Below are 19083 nucleotides of genomic sequence, written 5' to 3'. Positions count from 1 at the left end.
AGCTGTACTGGAACAGCTTGGCTAGAGGCGCGGCTAGTTCTGGAGCACAAGACTTCAGCACTACAGCCCGGATGTTGTCAGGTTTGGGTTTTTAAAAGCTTTAAGATTGCAAGAGGCAGGGTAGTAAGGAGTTTCACAGCTCTCAGGTCCCTGGGGAAAAATGGGTTAGAATAACGGAGAAAATTGGATGAAGAATTGAGGAATCAAAATGGTGGTGAAGGTGGGTCAGTGGAAGAAAATTTCAAGAGTGAATTTGGGTGAGACAGGCAACAGTCCCAGGACACTGAATACCCATGTAGGACTTGGTTGTGTCTAGGAGCAGTGGTGGGGGCAGTAACCTGGAGATCCAGTAAGATCTGCCACCTATTTTGTTCTATATGATGAAATTCCCACAAGATAAACACCAACACAAGGATGATTTTGAGCAGCTGTCAAGGGGGATATTGCAAGATGGATCGCAAATTAACTATAGGGCCGTAGGTAAAGTATGCTTTTAAATGGGGCTGTTTCCTAGTATGGTGCCCCATGGAAATGTGCTGGGCTCCCCCTTCTATTTATTATGTTTCTTGGAGCAGGGTATAGATAGCACAGTTGTAAAATTTGCAGATGATACAAAATTGTATGGTATAGTCAGGATCTTAGAAGAAAATAGGTTAAACCAGGATCTGGATGGACTGGGGAATTGGATCCAAGGTTGGAAAATGTCCTTGAAAGTAGTTAGATGTGAAGATATATACCTAGACGTGCAAAATTCAGGTGAAATATAGCATGTCGATTAAAGGTGACAGGAAGGGCTTGTCAGGCAAATGGTGTATTGCCCAGATCGTTCAGTGTAAAGTTAGGGGCATGATAAGAGGGTTATATAAGGATTTGGTGAGACCTCATTTGGAGTATTGTGTACCTATTTGATTCCTCCACCTCAAAAAGGTATTTTAGATCTAGAAAAGGTACAGGAGGACAGCAAGGATGAACCCGGCCATTGAGTTATGGACATAGGCTTTATGTGTTGGGTTTGGATCGCTGGAGAGGTATAGACTTAGAAGTGATCACATTCAGGTTTTCAAAATGATTAAGAGCATTGATAACATACAGATAGAGAGATTGTTTGGGGTGATGGGGCCAGAACTGGAAGCACCTATTTAAAATTGAGGAAGCAGGGAATAAGGTTCGATGCGTGGAAGTTTTATTTTTCTCAAAGGATGATCAACCTGTGGAAGTGGGTAGTAGGTCTGACTTCTTGCACAATTCAAGGAGGAGTTAGGCACATTTTTGGAAAACAATGAGATTACGAAAGCAGGAAGATAAGATTCTGAATAATAACCAATGGATTGGTGTCTCCTCGGGCTTGTCTGATCACCTTTCAGGGGCCAGAGAGAAATCTTTGACAGAGATTTCTTAACTTTGCTAACGATCATGTGTTTTTTTTTGCCTTTCTCAAAAGGTCAGGAAAGGGTGGGGATATGGGGCCAATTCCAGTAAGATGTGAGGAAAAAGCATTGTGCCATTTATTGTTCCGAGTATATAACACATCCCACACCTAGGCACAGAGCGATGAGATCATGCACCCTGGATGCCTCAGTAAGCAAATACAATGTATGGCGTGGTACTTCACCATATAGACCAGAAAGGTTCCAGGTTTGATCCCTGGCATGATAGAGTGGTTGATATTTTCCTAGGTTAGTAGTGGTGTACTACAATTGGGTAGATGCATGAAGGGGGGGGGGGGTGGGGGTGGGGAGAGCTATTATACCTCCACCTGATCATAATCCAGTTATTCATGCTGGAAGGTGTCCCTAGTGTATGCTAATGGAAAAATACTAGGGCAGCAAATTGTTTTGCCAAAAAAAAACAAGGAGCCCTCTCAGGATGAACAACTTTCAAAAATGATAAAGCTGAAATCAGAAGGATTGGAACTCGCCTCTGAAAATGTTTGTAGCATTTAATTAGTTGCTTAACAAAACATCAGGCTGGAGTCATAGTGGTTGAGGTACTGGCCTTTTACTTCTGGTACCTGGGTCCAAATCCAGCCCAAACTGATGAAATAAAAATCTCCTCTTTCTGCAGGTCATAAGACTCCCACAAGGAGTTTGACTAGTTTCCTTTGGGTATAGGTACACAGCACAAAATAGTCCTTAATTTGGCTGCTCAGGAGGTGACAGGTGCCTAGGGTAGGAAATGGAAGAAAAAAAGAGGGGGCACTATTCTGAAGTTGTTCATTGCTGGGGGTGAGTAGAGAGAGGGTCCCATGCTGTACTTGCCCTAGGAGTGTTTGATGGGACAATGTAGAAGGAAAACAAATCTCAAAAGACTTCACTCACATACAATGAATTGCTTCTGAAATGCAGCAACAAACACCTATGAGAAGAGTCACCAGTTAATCATCTTTTTGGTGGTGTTGATTGAGGGATGAACACTGGCTGGGATACGCCCTGCTTTTATTGAAATATTATCATGGAATCTTTAATATCCAAGTGAACTGGATCTCAATTTAATATCTCATATGACAAACAGCACCTCAGACAATGCAGCACTTGCTCAGTACTGTCGTGGAGCATCAACCTAGATTCAGTGCTCAAATCAAGTAGTCAGAGTTGAACACACAGATTTCTGATTCAGAGATGAGTGTACTATCAACTGAACCAATCTGATATTATCCAACAAGGACAAACTAATAAACTTTCATCTATGTAGTGCCTTTCACATCCTCAGGTCATCTCCAAGTGCTTCACAGCCAATGAAGTACTTTTGAAGTTTAGTCACTGTTATAATGTAGGGAATCGTGGCAGTCAATTTGTGTACAGTAAAGCCCCACAAACAGCAATGAGATGAATGACCAGATAATCTGTTTTAGTGATGTTGGTTGAGGGACACTGGGAGAATGCCTTGCTCCTCTTTGAAAAGTGCCATGGGATCTTTCACATCCACATGAGGACAGACGGGATTTCATGGCACACCTGAAAAACAGCACCTCCAACAGTGCAGCACTCCCTCAGTACTGGATTATATGCTCGAATCTCTAGAATGGGGTTTCAACCCACAACATTCTGACTCATAGGCAAGCATGCCAAGACTGAAACCAGGAGACAGAACAATAAACCTACCAAAGGATCAGAGACAGAGAGGCAACAGGTTTGCTCTGGAATTAGTAGGTTGATGCAACATTTAACTTGTACTTGGGGTATGCTTCCATGGTATCTGCTGTCCTCCACTGACTTACTCAGGTAGCCATTCTTCACATGCGAGTTAAACATGCGAATGGCGGCAGGCTACTGGCCTGTGGTGGTGATGGTGGGACATCAGTTGAACCTGATCCAGGTCTTTACCCAAAGTGCACAGGCCACTGGATTGTGGTCAAGAGCAGAACCCAGACTGTTTTTTCTCTTCTCTCCCCCAAGGTCACGTGAACAATTGTAACATCCCCATATCAAGATTCATGTAGGACTTCATAGATAGCAGACAAAAATTTCACAGTGATATTTTCTTAAATAATTAGTGAAATTTCAATGGGAATTCCTAAGTCTACAATATGCTCATGGTAATTCTGGATATATGCACTCATTATTTGGAAACCTAGAGTAATTCATCCATGCTTAGTTAACAAGTAGATTTTTCCAACGCCAGCCAGCTTACAGAAGAATACAAGAATATCACATACCATCTGCTGCCCTGAAATGCAAGGCTGTCTCCTCCTCCAGGTCACACTGTAGGGAATTGTCTGATTCTCTATCACACAGCTAACCTTCATGGCCTGCAGAGTGCTCAGCAATTGCCCTCCTCCTTCTACCTGAAGCAGTCCTGTGAAGGTGAAACAAAAAGATAAATCAGGTTCACATGTGCAGTAGCATTCGTCAGGTTTCACCAAGATTTTGGTGATGCAGAGATTTGATGAATAAGGCTCTGCCACCGATGGTGGAATGGGAGAGAGGAAGGGGGAGGGAGTGCGGGGGGTGGGGTCAATATTGAATAATAGGCTGGAATTGAAAGGCCGGAGGTGCAGCCAACTTACAATGGCGCACAGAAGACCAGAGGGCATAAGCTAGGGAGTAGGTGGTTACAACGGCAGGGTCCACAGAGGAACTTCTAAACAAGTACAAAGCTTTTGAAATTGATACAGCAGTCACTGAAGGTTGCACATTGAGGACAGGGATCGAGTGGAGGCCAACAGGCAAGCTGTGATAGGTGAATGGAATTTAGTATGACACAGGTGGCTGTGGTTTGAACGAGTTGGAGGGTGGAGTTCAGGAAACCAACCAGGTAAGCACTGGAAAGTCGAGCCGAGAGGTGACAAAAATATGGGTGTGGGGTGGGGTAGGGATATAGAGGCTGATAATTTTAAGGAGGCGGGAAGAGGCAATTTTGGAGATGGACAGTGTATGGGATTTGAAGCTCAGCTCAGGATCAAATAGGACCCAGAGATTCATCACTGCAGGTTCAGGCGATATTTAAGTATGAAGATTGTACAGTTGAGTAAGACCAATGTATGTATTTGCAACTACTTGCAAAACCTGAACTTAAATGATCTAATAACCTGTTGTAAGAAATAAGATTTCTATACCAAATCATAATCAAGTATCCAATCATACAAAGCTTCAGGCGTTTGGCTAAAAAGTGATGCTGTGGCAAACGCAGACCACACGGGGGTGATTTTAACCCCCCAAGAACGGGTGAATTGGGGGCCGGTGGGAGTTGAAAATAATTTTTTTTGGGTCGCAACTGGGAGTGATTTTAGCCCCCAAGAACAGGTGGGTTGGGGGCAAGTGGGATTTGAAAATAGTTGTTTTTTGGATCGCGACCGCAACCCGGCTTTATTTCCAGGTGTAACTTGGGCGCGTAAAAGTACAGGCTTCCCACTGGAAGCGCAAAGTCTGAAAACTTTGCAGTTGCGACCCAAAAAAAATTATTTTCAACTCCCACCGGCACCCAATTCACCCGTTCTTGGGGGATAAAATCACCCCCGTGTCTGTAAGACAAAGAAAAAGGGTGCCAATATGCCACAGGAAATGGTAAGTCTGATATTATGCAAAGTGATTGGGAAGATTTCAGAGACAACAGAAGTGTGAAACAGTAGGAAACATTGAAGATCAATTGTCAGAAACAGATAACAGAAGTCCCAAGGCATGATCAAAGGCTCAGAACATCAACACCGACTAATCCTGTTATGGTAATTGCAGGAGCTCTGTTCGTGATTGACACAGGATGAGACAGTTTAAATGTCTGTATCCGAACAATCCAAATTAAGATTGTGGACATGCCTACACAGAAAGATACGGGCACATCCCTCCCCCATACACTAGACAGAACTGACAACAGTTAACACCATAGAATGGCTATCCAAAAGATGTCTGGAATAATGGGCACCCTGGTTGAGGGGGGGGGGGGGGGGGGAAAGAGGGGGAAAAAGATGTCCAGGACAGATGACGTCATGGGGCTAATGTCATTGAGCTACTAGAAGCAAATATGCTTCAGAAAGATGCAACAATTGGAGCTTTGTCCCATTAAATGTTACATGCAGCTTCTCGGGACAGCGGAAGTCCATATACCATATGAACCAGGTCTGATCAGCCTGACATCTCCTAGAGACAAGCAGGTTGTACAATCCTTGTTTATTTGATATAACTGTATTAGAACATTGTTATACAAATACTTGTTGTTTGGTATAACTGCATTAGAACGTTGTTCTTGTGTCTATAATAAAGCTTGCATGTTCAGTCACACTTGGGCCCGAATCATCGTGTAAGTTATTATTAAGAAGGATTAACATTCCTTGGTAGCATTACTAACATATTTCCAACACCTGTTCTGTATCCTGTTATTCTGTATCATACTATGACCTGAGAAAGCATACACAACTCAATAAAATTAATACATTTGACAAAACCTATTATCCCATCAACTGGCTATTTTGAAATAGTTATTTCACTTACACAAGTGTACCAACAAGACTGTTCCAAATGAGTCAAATGGTTCTTTTATTCCACATTAAAGAAAGGTAGTTGCAGAATTAAATCAAATTTATGGCTATTAAATATCATTTAAATGATTGAGTGCAAAACACAGGACTGAAATATTTTGTGTGGCGCGGTAAAAGAAGGATCTAATGCCTTCAGGCGGTAAAACATGAAGTAGAGCACATGGAGAGGAGGTAACAATCACAGAAAGTTACACCATGCTGACAAAAAAAAAATCCTCAAATCTGCATATCATGATCTGCAAATTGTACCTCCATTAACGTACCAGGTTAACCCTTCAGGAGATGTCAAAATAACTCGTCGAGCAAGCAGGGGTGATATGCTAGAAATGTTTAAAGTTATGAAAAGGTGGGGCAGGGTAGATAGAAGCAGACTGTTTCCAGTCGTTGACAGGTCAAGAACAAGGGGCCATAGATACAAGATTAAATGTCAGAGATTTAGAACATAGGACAGGAGAAACATCTTCACACAGAGTTGAGAGGCTGTGGAATTTACTTCCAGGATTAGTGGTCAATGCAGAAACTATGTCAACATTCAAGATTAGATTCAATAGGTGGATGAAGGAAAAGGAGTTGAAGGGATATGGGAACAGACAATTTGTTTGCACGGAGGGTAAACGCCAAACGGACTGGTTGGGCCGAATGGCCTGTTTCCGTGTTGTAGATTCTGTGTGTTTCTATACAGCACCTGGTTCCCTACTGAAAGAAACACTTTAATAACATGATGTTAACAAAAATGAGAGCACACGGAATTGGAGGCATCCTACTGACACGGATAGGAAATTGGTTAGGAGGCATGTAGGGATAAAGGGTATGTACTCAAATTGGCAGGATGTGATTAGTGGTGTCCCCCAGGGATCTGTATTTTCTAACCGGTGAGAAGCTGAAGAAATATGAGGGAGCAGAGAGATTTAGGGGTCCAAGCACAGAAATCACTAAAAGCTAGTGAACAGGTACAAAAAATGATTAAAACAGCTAATGGATGTTGGCCTTTATCTCAAGGGAGCTAGAATACAAAGGGGTGGAAATTATGTTACAGTTATATGAAGCTCAAGTTAGACCCCATTTAGAGTACTGCATTCAGTTCTGGGCACAAGATATTGGCCTTGGAGGCGGTGCAGCGCAGATTCACCAGAATGATACATGGGCTAAAAGTGTTAAATTATGAGGACAGACTGCATAGACTGGGTTTGTATTCCCTTGAGTAGACGATTAAGGGGTGATTTAATTGAGGTGTTTAAGACGATTAAAGGAATTGACTGGGTAGAGAGAGAAACTATTTCCTCTGGTGGGGGAAGTCCAGACCAAGGAGGCATAACCTTAAAATTAGAGCTAGGCCGTTCAGGGATGATGTTAGGATGCACTTCTTCACACAAAGGGTAGTGGAAATCTGGAACTCTCTCTCCCAAAAAGCTGATGAGGCTGGGGGTCAATTGAAAATTGCAGAAGAGATTTACTACAATGGTATCAGGGATGAGGGACTTCAGTTATGTGGAGGGACTGGAGAAGCTGGGGATGTTCTCCTTAGATCAGAGAAGATTAAGGGGAGATTTGATAGAGGTGTTCAAAATTATGAGGGGTTTTGATAGAGCAAATAGGGAGAAACTGTTTCCAGTGGCAGAAGGGTCGAAAATCAAAGGACACAGATTTAAGGTGATCGGCAAAAGAGCGAGAAGTGACACAAGGAAACATTTTTTCTTAAACCCAGCGAGTTGTGGTGATCTGGAATGCACTGCCTGAAAGGGTGGTGGAAGCAGATTCAATAGTAACTTTCAAAAGGGAATTAGATAAATACTTAAAGGGGAAAAAAATTACAGGGCTATGGGGAAAGCCTTGTTTACCTGCTTGCTTCAAACTGAAAATAATCTGTGAAAGGTAATAGGTACTTGAAAATAGAGCCTGTGTGTCTTTTTTATTATTCATTTTTGGAATGTGGGTTTTCGAAAGGCCAGCATTTACTACCCATCTCTGGTTGCCCTGACCGAGTGGCTTGTGAAGCCACTTCAGTTACGAATCAACCCACGAGTGGCATAATTTTAACATGGCATGGGGGGGGGAAAGAGGAGAAATAGTCAAATAGTCACGTGGGAAACCCGGAAAAATTTTCTGTGCATCAGCTCAAGCGATCGCGACTAAATTGAAGGCCTTAAATGTAACTTCCGGGTTTCGCGTCTCCAAGCTGCGCAGCAGGCATACTGTGCACCCAAATGACATGCTGTGAACTGGTGTATTTAAAGGGCTATTGCAACCATGGATTTTGAGGGAGAAAGGAGGAGTGTTCAGAGATGCAGCATCACAGGAGTAAGGCAGCACCCTGTTTTAGCGACTCCTCTCGAGTTGCTACTGGCTGGTGTGAGGGGTAAGAGGGAGATACTGTACCTGAAATAAAACAGAAAATGCTGGAAATACTCAGCAAGTCAGGCAGCATCTGTGGAGAGAGAAGCAGTTAACGTTTCAGGTCGATGACCTTTCGTCAGAACTGGAAGAAGTTGAAGATTAAACAGTTTTTAAGCAAGTACAGAGTCAAGGAAAGGGGGGTGGGGAGGAAGGGAGGGGAGGAGAGGATGAAACAAAGGGGAAGGTCTCTGATAGGGTGGAGGGCAGGAGTGATTACATGACAAAAGGGATGATGGTGCAAGTCAAGGAGGGTGGTAATGGGACAAGTAAAGAAATAAAAGATGGGTCTTGAGGAGCTGTAAACAGTAACATCAGAACCATTATTAGCACCTGGTGTCTGAAATAAATGGGAGCAGTGGTTATGATCTGAAGTTTTTGAAATCAAGGTCAAGTCCAGAAGGTTGTAAAGTGCCTAATCGAAAGATGAGGTGCTGTTCCTCGAGCTTCCATTGAGCTGCAATGGAGCAGTGCAAGAGGCCAAGGTCAGAGGGGTAAGAGTGGAAGTGGGACATGGAATTAAAATGGCAAGCGACCTGCAGGTCAGGGTCATGCTTGCGGACTGAACGGAGGTGTTCAGCAAAGCGATCACCCATTCTGAGTTTGGTCTCCCCAGTGTAGAGGAGACTGCATTGTGAGCAGTGAATACAGTATGCTAAATTGAAAGAAGTACAAGTAAATCGGTTTCACCTGGAAAGTGTGTTTGGGGCCCTAGGCGGTGGGAAGGGAGGTGAAAGGGCAGGTGTTGCATCTCCTGCGCTCACACAGGAAGGTGCAGTGGGAAGGAGATGGAAGAGTGGACCAGGGTGTTGCGGAGGAAGCGGTTCCTTTGAAATGCTGAAAGAGGAGGGGAAGATGTGTTTGGTGGTGGGATCACGCTGGAGGTGGCGGAGGATGATACGTTGAATGTGGAGACTGGTGTGGTGGAAGGTGAGGACCCTACCATGGTTCTGGGAGGGAGGGGAAGGGGTGAGGGCAGAAGTGCAGGAAATGAGACAGACATGGTCGAGGGCCTTGCCAGCTACAGTGGAGGGGAATCCTCAGTTGAGGAAAAAAAAATACACATCGGAAGAGCTAGTGTGGAAAGAGACATCATCAGAACAGATGAGGCAGAGATGGAGAAACTAGGAGAAGGGAATAGAGCCCTGACAGGAAGTGGGGTGAGGGGAAGTGTAATCAAGGTAGCTGTGGGAGTCAGTGGGCTTATAGCACATATTGGTTGACAGCCAATATCTCTTTTCTTTACTATCCTTTCATTGTATTTTTTTTGTTGGAAGACTTATTTTGTGAATCTTGATGTGGAGATGCCGGTGATGGACTGGGGTTAACTGTGTCTGAACTGGAGGAACGAGCCCACACAGCTGGATTGAGGCTGCCCAAATTCATTTCACATAGAATCCCATAGCCAGCAGACTTTCATCCCATCAGTCTGGGCCAGATTTAGGTCCAAGACCCAGAGGTGGAAGTACAGTCTAACTTGTTGTATCCAGTAGGTTTTTAAAATCTTAAAATAGTATTTCCACTATGCTATTAAACTACATAATTTTTGCAACAATGACTAATTTAAGCTCTGCTGTAACAACTGTCCTCATTGTTTTCTCATTACATCTAATTCATTTTGTTTTTTTAAACACTCACCTGGATCAATGGAGACCAGCATGTGTTTGAGGCATTCCCCGGGTCGCAACATCTTCTCAATGTCAGCTGATGCCTTTCTTGTAGCTTTTTCCTCCTCCCGTTGCCGACGAACATTTTCCTTCTCTGCTCGCTGCTGCTCTCGTTCCTGGCGTTTTTTCAATGCCTCCTGATGAATCTTTTCTATTTCTTCTGTATTCCGTTTAATCTTTCTCTGTGGGTTCGACGGATCTGATGCCCCTTCCCTGGAGCACGATGCATTGCTATCACTCAGCTGAGTTGAATTTAAATGAGGCTCACATGATTTTAATGATGGCAACACACAAATTTCATCGCCGTCATCAGAGTCTGAAATGTCCCATGTAGAGCAAGATGGGAAAGCTCTCCGTCTAATGAACGAAGGTCCGGTAACTTGGCCTTTACTAAGCACAGCAACATCAGTCTTCTTAGTCTCGGGATCGACTTGACTAAGTTGAGGGATATTGGGAACTGAAGCCTCAAGTGCAGAGTTATGACTGGAATTTTCTTGACTAGATTCGGAAAGCGAGTGGTCAGACTTCTCAACCTTTTGGTTCTCAGTGAGCCTTGCCTTCAGTCTCTCTAACAGAGGGATTATTAGATCCTGTTCACCATCACTCTCACTACTCACAACCGTTACTACTTCCTTGGGCAAGCACTTAACAGTGTGGCTGAGATTCAGCTGAGAGCATCTAGTTTTGACCAATGGAGGGTCACAGTTTTCAGAGTCTGAGCCTTCTATGACAATTGAACCCGTCTGTTCTGGAGCTCTGTGTTTGAAATCCAATGTGCCATCACAGGCTGTATGGCTTCGAAGGCCAGTGAAGCTGAAAACAGGCAGCTCAATTGAATCATTATTTAAGTCTGTGTCACTGGCTTCTTTTTCCGAACCATCATCACACCACAGCATCCTCCTGTCAACTCCAAGCTGTCAAACAGAGAAAAAAATTGAAACAGTGACATTTATAGAATTCTAAGGACTTCCATTTTTTGGTGTTTTGTGCTGCTCAAGATGAAGAATGGTTGTGATGGGGAATGGAACACCTCCCACTTCAGGCACCCAGTATCAGTATCTAGCACTCTCTGATCACATATAGCACAAGTTAGAGGTACAGTAAAGCTCCCTCTATTCTGCCCCAACAATATGCCTCAGCCTCAACCAATGTTAAATTTTTCCATTTGCCACAACAGCCATCCTGTGGCCTCTCTGCCATTTAATTCCTCCAAATTAGTTTTCAATCTCAATCCAGTTCCCAAACCCACCAAGAATTAGACTGAGCCTAGAAACTCATTTCACATATGACCCTGACAGCAAGCAGACAGAGGAGACTTGCATCAGGGAATTCAGCTCATGTCCATGTTTCAACGAAGGCTGATGAGGTCTGGAGCAGTGTGTTCCTGGCAGAACCCAGACTGAGCATCGTGGAGCAGGTTATTGGTGAGTAAATGCCACTTGATGACTCCTTCTAACACTTTGCTCACAATTGAGAGCAAGTTGACAAGGCCATAATTGGCTGTATCGGATTTGTCCTGCTTTTTGTAGACAGGACATACCTACAAAATTCTCTGCGGCGAGTGTCTCATCTCCTGACTCCACAGAGCCTTTCCACCATCTACAAGGCACAAATCAGGAGTGTGATGGAATACTCTCCACTTGCCTGGATGAATGCAGCTCCAACAACACTCAAGAAGCTCAACACCATCCAGGACAAAGCAGCACACTTGATTGGCACCCCATCCACCACCCTAAACATTCACTCCCTTCACCACCGGCGCACCATGGCTGCAGTGTGTACCATCTACAAGATGCACTGCAGCAACTCGCCAAGGCTTCTTCGACAGCACCTCCCAAACCCACGGCCTCTACTACCTAGAAGGACAAGGGCAGCAGGCACATGGGAACACCACCATCTGCACGTTCCCCTCCAAGTCACACACTATCCTGACTTGGAAATATATCACCATTCCTTCATCGTCACTGGGTCAAAATCCTGGAACTTCCTACCTAACAGCACTGTGGGAATACCTTCACCACACGGACATGGACCACATGGCTCACCGTCACCTTCTCAAGTGTTATTAGGGATGGGCAATAAATGCTGGCCTTGCCAGCGACGCCCACATCCCATAAATGAAAAAAAAATTCCACATTATCGGGCAGATGCCAGTGTCATAGAAGTACTGGAACAGCTTGGCTAGAGGCATGGCTCGTTCTGAAGCACAAATCTTCAGCACTACAGCCGGATGTTGTAGACTTTGCTATGTCCAGTGCATTCAACAGTTTCTTGATAATCAAATTGGCTGAATGATGATGGTAGGGACCTCAGGAGGCCAAGAAGGATCAAGCACTTGGCACTTTTAGCTGAAGATGATTGCGGACGCTTCAGCTTTGTCTTTTGTACTCATGTGCTAGGCTCCGCCATCATTGAGGATGGGGAGCCATTTGCAACTGGATGTGGCAGGACTATGGAGCGTTGGCCTGAACCATTGGTTGTAGGATTGCTTTGCTCTGTGTATAGCATGCTGGTTCCAGTGTTTAGCATGCAAGTAGTCCTGTGTTGTTGCTTTACCAGGTTGGCACCTCATTTTCAGGTACGCCTGGTGCTGCTCCCAGCATGCTTTTCTACACTCCTCATTGAACTAGAGTGGATCACCTGGCTTGATGGTGACAGAGGAGTGAGGAAAATGCCAGGCCATGAGGGCACATTGTGGTGGTATACAATTCTGCTGCTAATGGACCACAGTGCCTCCTGGATGCCCAGTTTTGAGCTGCTAGATCTGTTCTTAATCTATCCTTTAGCATGGTGGTAGTGCCACTCGATATGATGGAGGGTGTCCTCAGTATATAGACAGGACTTGGTCTTCACAGCAGTGTAGTGGTTACAGTGCTGGACTAGCAACCTAGGGGACACAACACTGAATTTGATAAATTAAGTAACTTAGGGGTAAAAGGTGGCACTATCATTAAAACTTAACTAGTTCACTAATGTTCTTTAGGGAGGGCAACCTGACACCCCTATCCAGTCTAGGCTACACGTGAACTCAGTCCTACAATATATGGTAACTCAATGACATCTGAACTGGCATTAAATGATTGCAACAGTTCAAGAAAGCCCAGAGCAACTAGGTAATAAATGCACCATTGCCACTATCATCCTGAGAACAATTATATTTTAAAAATTGTTTTGTCTTCACTTTGTGGGAAAAGCCACAGGAGATCCAATAATCTTTCACTATTGATCTTCTCAAAACCTGTCACAACTTTCAAAACCGCGCAATGTCTTTGGTCATCCCAATGTTTAATTCGAGGAATTCGCAGATCATCCAAGACTGGATGTTGGACAAGCAGTCTGACAACACAGGCAGCGGAGGGGTCGAGAGGAGAGGTGGCGGTGAGGTAGAGCTGGGTGTCGTCAGTGTACACGTGGAACCTGACGTCATGCCTTCGGATGATGTCGCCAATGGGCAGCATGTAGATGAGAAATAGGGTGGAGCTAAGGGTAGATCCACGGGGGACTCGAGGTAACTGTATGGGGGCGGTAAGAGAAGCCGTTGCAGGACAGGTAACGGTGGAACAAAGCAAAGGCATTTCCAATCAGCTGGACAACGGAGGAGAGGCGTTGGAGAAGGATGATGTGGTTAGCCGTGTTTAAAAACAACTGAAATAAAGATGAGGAGAGATAGTGCATCACGGCCAGTCACAGAGGATGTCACTGTTGACTTTGATTGGGGCCGAAACCTGATTGGAGAGGTTCAAACATGGAGTTACGGGAAAGATGGCCGACAGGTACGGGGCCAACAGACAACAGCATTGCCTTCTACTCCACAGCTGCAGATAATGCAGTGTCTTTTGGAAAACAGGCAATAGCTGTTGGGAATTTCTGGCACACAAACTGCACAGTGCCTCCTCTTCACTCCTACCAATTGGGTTATGTGTATCTATGAATGCTGCTCATCCTCCTTCCATTGCTCCTTCTCTTCTTCATTCAAAAAAAATCACAAGATAACTATGGATGAGCAAGGCCATTTGGCTCGCCTTGAATCAAGTGTCAATCCCTCTGTGAAGAATGATTTCTTGGTATCATTCCTACATAGTTTAGTATAGTTTTCTTCTGTACTAACGATCCTCCTTGAGGCTTTTCTCTGCACAGGCCCCAGCACATCAGTAGCTCCCTTGTGCCTCAGTGGCCAGCACTAAGCAGCAGACTGTTCACATCTTTCTCTGACATAAAGGTCTGGATTTTCCTTATGAAAACCACCACTTCTAGATGCTGGTCTGGCAAGTGAAGTGGGGCAGGGCCCCTCAGCCCAAACTCCTCACTAGAACTGGCCACCTCGATTTCTGCCATAACTTCCCTCCCATGACCCCTCTGTGGCCCTGATCATTCTGCTGTCAGCGCACCCACCAGAATCTGCGCTGCACCCCCTCCAAGACCAAATATATCCTTTTTGAGGCACAGTACCCAGAACTGAATGCAGTACTCCGGATGGGGTCTAACCAGAGTTCTGTAACATAACTTCCGCCCCTTGGCATTCCAGCCCCCTGAGATAAAGGTCAACATTCCATTAGCCTTTTTAATTATTTTTCTACCTGCCCACTAGCTTTTAGTGATTTCTATATAATCTCTCTGCTCATCCACAGTTCCTAGCTTCGCACCATTTAGAAAACACTCTGATCTATCTTTGTTAGGTCCTTAAGAGAGTTAATCATGAGTATCCCTTAGTGGCCCCATCCCTATCCTGAATTTTCTTTTGTTATTTATGTGTCTGTAGAATACTTCTTAGGTCCAAAGTGGATGACCATAAGAAGTAGGAGCAGGAATAGGCCATTCGGCCCCTCGAGCCTGCTCCGCCATTTAATGAGATCATGGCTGATCTGATTTTTACCTCAACTCCACTTTCCCACCCTTTCCCCATATCCTTTGATTCTCTTGCTGATCAAAAATTTGTCTAACTCAGCCTTAATGTATTCAATGACTCAACCTCCACAGCTTTTTGGGGTAAAGAATTCCAAAGATTCACAACCCTCTGGGAGAAGAAATTCCTCCTCATTTCCATCTTAATCGGGCAACTCCTTATTCTGAGACTATGCCCCCTAATTTTAGATTCCCCCATGAGGGGTAACATCCTCTCAGCATCTACCCAATCGAGCCCCCTCACAATCTTGTATGTTTCAATAAGATCTCCTCTCATTCTTCTAAACTCCAGTGAGTATAGCCCCAACCTGTTCAATCTTTCCTCATAAGACAACCCTTCCATACCCAGAATCAGCCTAGGGCACCTTCTCTGAACTGCCTCCAATGCAAGTATGTCCTTCCTTAAATAAGGGCACCAGAACTGTACGCAGTACTCCAGATGTGGTCTCACCAGCACACTGACTTCCCTGCTTTTATACTCCATCCCCCTAGAAATCAAGGCCTATATTCCATTTGCCTTCCGGATTACCTGCTGCATCTGTACGTTGACTTTTTGTGTTTCATGTACGAGGACACCCAGAACCTTCTGTACTGCAGCATTTTGCAATATTTCTCCATTCAAATATTTTGCTTTTTTATTTTTCCTCCCAAAATGGATGACTTCACATTTTCCCACATTATATTCCATCTGCCACATTTTTGCCCATTCGCTTAACCTGTCAATATCCCTTTGCAGACACTTTGTGTCCTCATTGCAACTTGCTTTTCCACCTGTCTTTGTATCATCAGCAAATTTGGCCACAAGACACACTGTTCCTTCATCCAAGTCACTGATATATATTGTAAATAGTTGAGGCCCCAGCACTGATCGCTGCATCACCCCACTAGTTACAGATTGCCATTTTGAAAATGACCCTTTTATCCCGACTCTTTGTTTTTTGTTAGCCAATCCTCTCTCCAGGTCAGTATATTACCCCCAACACCATGAGCTCTTATCTTGTGCAGAAATCTTTTATGTGGCGCCTTTTGGAAATTCAAACATACTGCATCCATTGGTTCCCCTTTATCCACCTTGCCCGTTACTTCCTCAAAGAACTCTAATAAATTTGTCAGACATGATTTCCCCTTCGTAAAACCATGTTGACTCTCCTTGATTGTATTATGAGTCCCCAAATGTCCTGCTACTACATCCTTAATAATGGATTCTAGCATTTTCCTAATGACAGATGTTAGGCTAACTGGTCTCACGCTTCCCCACATTAAACTCCATCTGCCAGTTTTGCCCACTCACTTAATCTATCAATGTCTTTTGCAACTTTCTGCTCCCATCTACACTATTTACTGTGCCACCTAACTTAGTGTCATCAGCAAACTTAGATATTCAGCTCTCTATTCATTCAGCCAAGTCATTTATAAATAGTGAAAAGCTGAGGTCCCAGTACAGATCGCTGGGGAACATTAGTCACTTCCTGCCAATTTAAGTATATACCCATTATCCCTCATCTGTCTCCTGCTTCCTAACCAATTCCCTATCCAAGCCAATAGGTTGCCTCCAATTCCATGCACTCTCATTTTTATTAACAGTCTCTTATGTGGAACCTTGTCAAAAGCTATCAGCATGATCTGTAAGAACTCCACAAACTCCCAACTGCTGGGGGAGGGAGGCCTCCACATTGCGAGTAGCTGCTGGGTGAATTGTGTGGGCAGGCATAAATCCCACCCTGCCACTTCACCAACACTATCTTATTACTACTTGTAGGACCTTGCTGTGTGCAAATTGGCTGCCATGTTTTGGTTCCTTAATTTAATTCCTTCCTTCCTACTTTACCAATTATTACTCCCCTTTATATCTTTTTTTGGATCTCTTCAAATGCCATGCCCACATGTTAGTCTCCCTGGTAAATACTGAAGCAAAGTAATTATTTAATAGTTCTGCCATGTCACTGTCATTACCTGTGAGTTTATCATGTGTATCCCTTAGTGGAATTATCCCTATCCTGATTTTTCTTGTTATTTATGGGTCTTGTAGAATTTCTTTTTGTACTCCTTGATAATTTAATTTCAGTTTCCTCTTTGCCTTCCTAATTGTTTTTTGACTTCTTTCCTAACCTTTTCATATTCCCTTTTGTTATCAATGCACTTAATGTATGCATTTTTCTTTAGTTTCCATTTTGCCCTTATCTCTTTATTCATCCATGGTGTATTACTGGCTAGTTTGTTCTTGCTTTTTAGTGGGATATATTACACTGGACTCTATTGATGACCATTTTAAATGTTTCCCACTGCTGTTCAATTTGTTTGTTTGTTTGTCAGGAATTTTTTCCAGTTTATTTTCCCCAGTTCCAGTCTCATCCCATAAAAAATCAGCTTTTTTCCAATTTATTACTTTGGTCTTTGTCTTAAACCTTATTATGTTGTGATCACTATTGTGTAGATGGTCCCCTACACTTATCTGTTCTGGTTCATTTCCTATTACTAGGTCCAGTGGTGCTTCCTCTTTTTGGCCTTTTTACATACTGGGTAAGAAAGGAGGCCTGCACACATTGTAAAAACTCCATTCCCTGTACCCCTCTTCTTGCCAGTTTATTTGGGGGTAGTTAAAATTCCCCATGATTATTATTCTATGTCCTTTACTCATTTCACATAATGTACACATATATGTACGCACGCACGCGCACACACACACACGTACACATACATACATACACACACACACACACACACACACACACATTTATTGTGCATGTTTGACACATATAGCTATAGTACATGTTTGTGTATGTGTATAATGTCCCAGATCTTGGAGCAGGGCATCTCAATACATCCCCCATTAGACAGACATTTTCCCTGACACTTCAACTCAATTTTTGCCCTAGAAGTGCAAGCTGATAACTGCATAGAGAGGGCAATAGGGCATCTGGGGCCTTAGTGAACAACAAGACCAACAGTCCATCTCCTTAACCAATGAGATATAATGTGGAGATGCCGGTGATGGACTGGGGTTGACAAATGTAAGGAATCTTACAACACCAGGTTATAGTCCAACAGTTTTATTTGAAAATCACAAGCTTTCGGAGGCTTCCTCCTTCGTCAGGTGAAGTGTGGGATTCCTTGAATGTTACCGCATTTATAGTCAGAGAACAATGCCTGGTGATTACAGATAATCTTTCCAACTGCCTGTTGTCAAGGCAATCAAAGTGTTCAGACAGAAAGACATTACATACAGGACCACCGAATATACAAACTACCAGAACAAAAGACACAGAGAGAGAAACATCCAAAAGGAAGAGAAAAAGAGAATGACCCGTTGTATTAAAAACAGATAACTTTTTTTCGCTGGTGGGGTTACGTGTAGCGTGACATGAACCCAAGATCCCGGTTGAGGCCGTCCTCATGGGTGCGGAACTTGGCTATCAATTTCTGCTCGACGATTTTGCGTTGTCGTGTGTCTCGAAGGCCGCCTTGGAGAACGCTTACCCGAAGATTGGAGGCTGAATGTCCTTGACTGCTGAAGTGTTCCCCGACTCGGAGGGAACCCTCCTGTCTGGCGATTGTTGTGCGGTGTCCGTTCATCTGTTGTCGCAGTGTCTGCATGGTCTCGCCAATGTACCATGCTCTGGGGCATCCTTTCCTGTAACGCGTGAGGTAGACAACGTTGGCCGAGTCACAGGAGTATGAACCATGTACCTGGTGGGTGGTGTCCTCTCGTGTGATGGTGGTATCTGTGTCGATGATCTGGCATGTCTTGCAGAGGTTGCCGTGGCAGGGTTGTGTGGTGTTGTGGACGCTGTTCTCCTGAAAGCTGGGTAATTTGCTGCGAACGATGGTCTGTTTGAGGTTGGGTGGCTGTTTGAAGGAGAGTAGTGGAGGCGTGGGGATGGCCTTAGCGAGGTGTTCGTCGTCATCGATGACATGTCGAAGGCTGCGGAGAACATGGCGTAGTTTCTCCGCTCCGGGGAAGTACTGGACGACGAAGGGCACTCTGTTGGTTGCGTCCCGTGTTAGTCTTCTGAGGAGGTCTATGCGATTTTTCGCTGTGGCCCGTCGGAACTGTCGATCGACGAGTCGAGCGTCATACCCCGTTCTTACGAGGGAGTTTTTCAGCGTCTGTCGGTGTCCGTCGCGTTCCTCCTCTGTCTGAGCAGACCCTGT

General features: G+C 44.2%; 1 protein-coding gene across 3 annotated transcripts in view; it reads right to left on the bottom strand.

Moving 5' to 3' along the window:
• Window positions 1-19083, bottom strand: part of eme1 (essential meiotic structure-specific endonuclease 1) — a 47901-nt gene that overhangs the window by 26462 nt on the left and 2356 nt on the right. For all 3 annotated transcript variants that reach the window (XM_068004420.1, XM_068004417.1, XM_068004419.1), the window contains exons 2-3: window positions 10001-10943; window positions 3656-3795 (exon numbers count right to left, since the gene is read on the bottom strand). In XM_068004420.1, coding sequence (XP_067860521.1) covers window positions 3656-3795; window positions 10001-10925 — 1065 coding nt within the window. In that variant the 5' untranslated portion in view covers window positions 10926-10943. The remainder of the gene's footprint in view (window positions 1-3655; window positions 3796-10000; window positions 10944-19083) is intronic.

The sequence above is a fragment of the Heptranchias perlo genome, chromosome 23 (genome assembly GCF_035084215.1).
Source record: "Heptranchias perlo isolate sHepPer1 chromosome 23, sHepPer1.hap1, whole genome shotgun sequence".
In the NCBI taxonomy this organism is placed as follows: domain Eukaryota; kingdom Metazoa; phylum Chordata; class Chondrichthyes; order Hexanchiformes; family Hexanchidae; genus Heptranchias; species Heptranchias perlo.
This window is presented reverse-complemented; position numbering and strand designations above follow the sequence as displayed.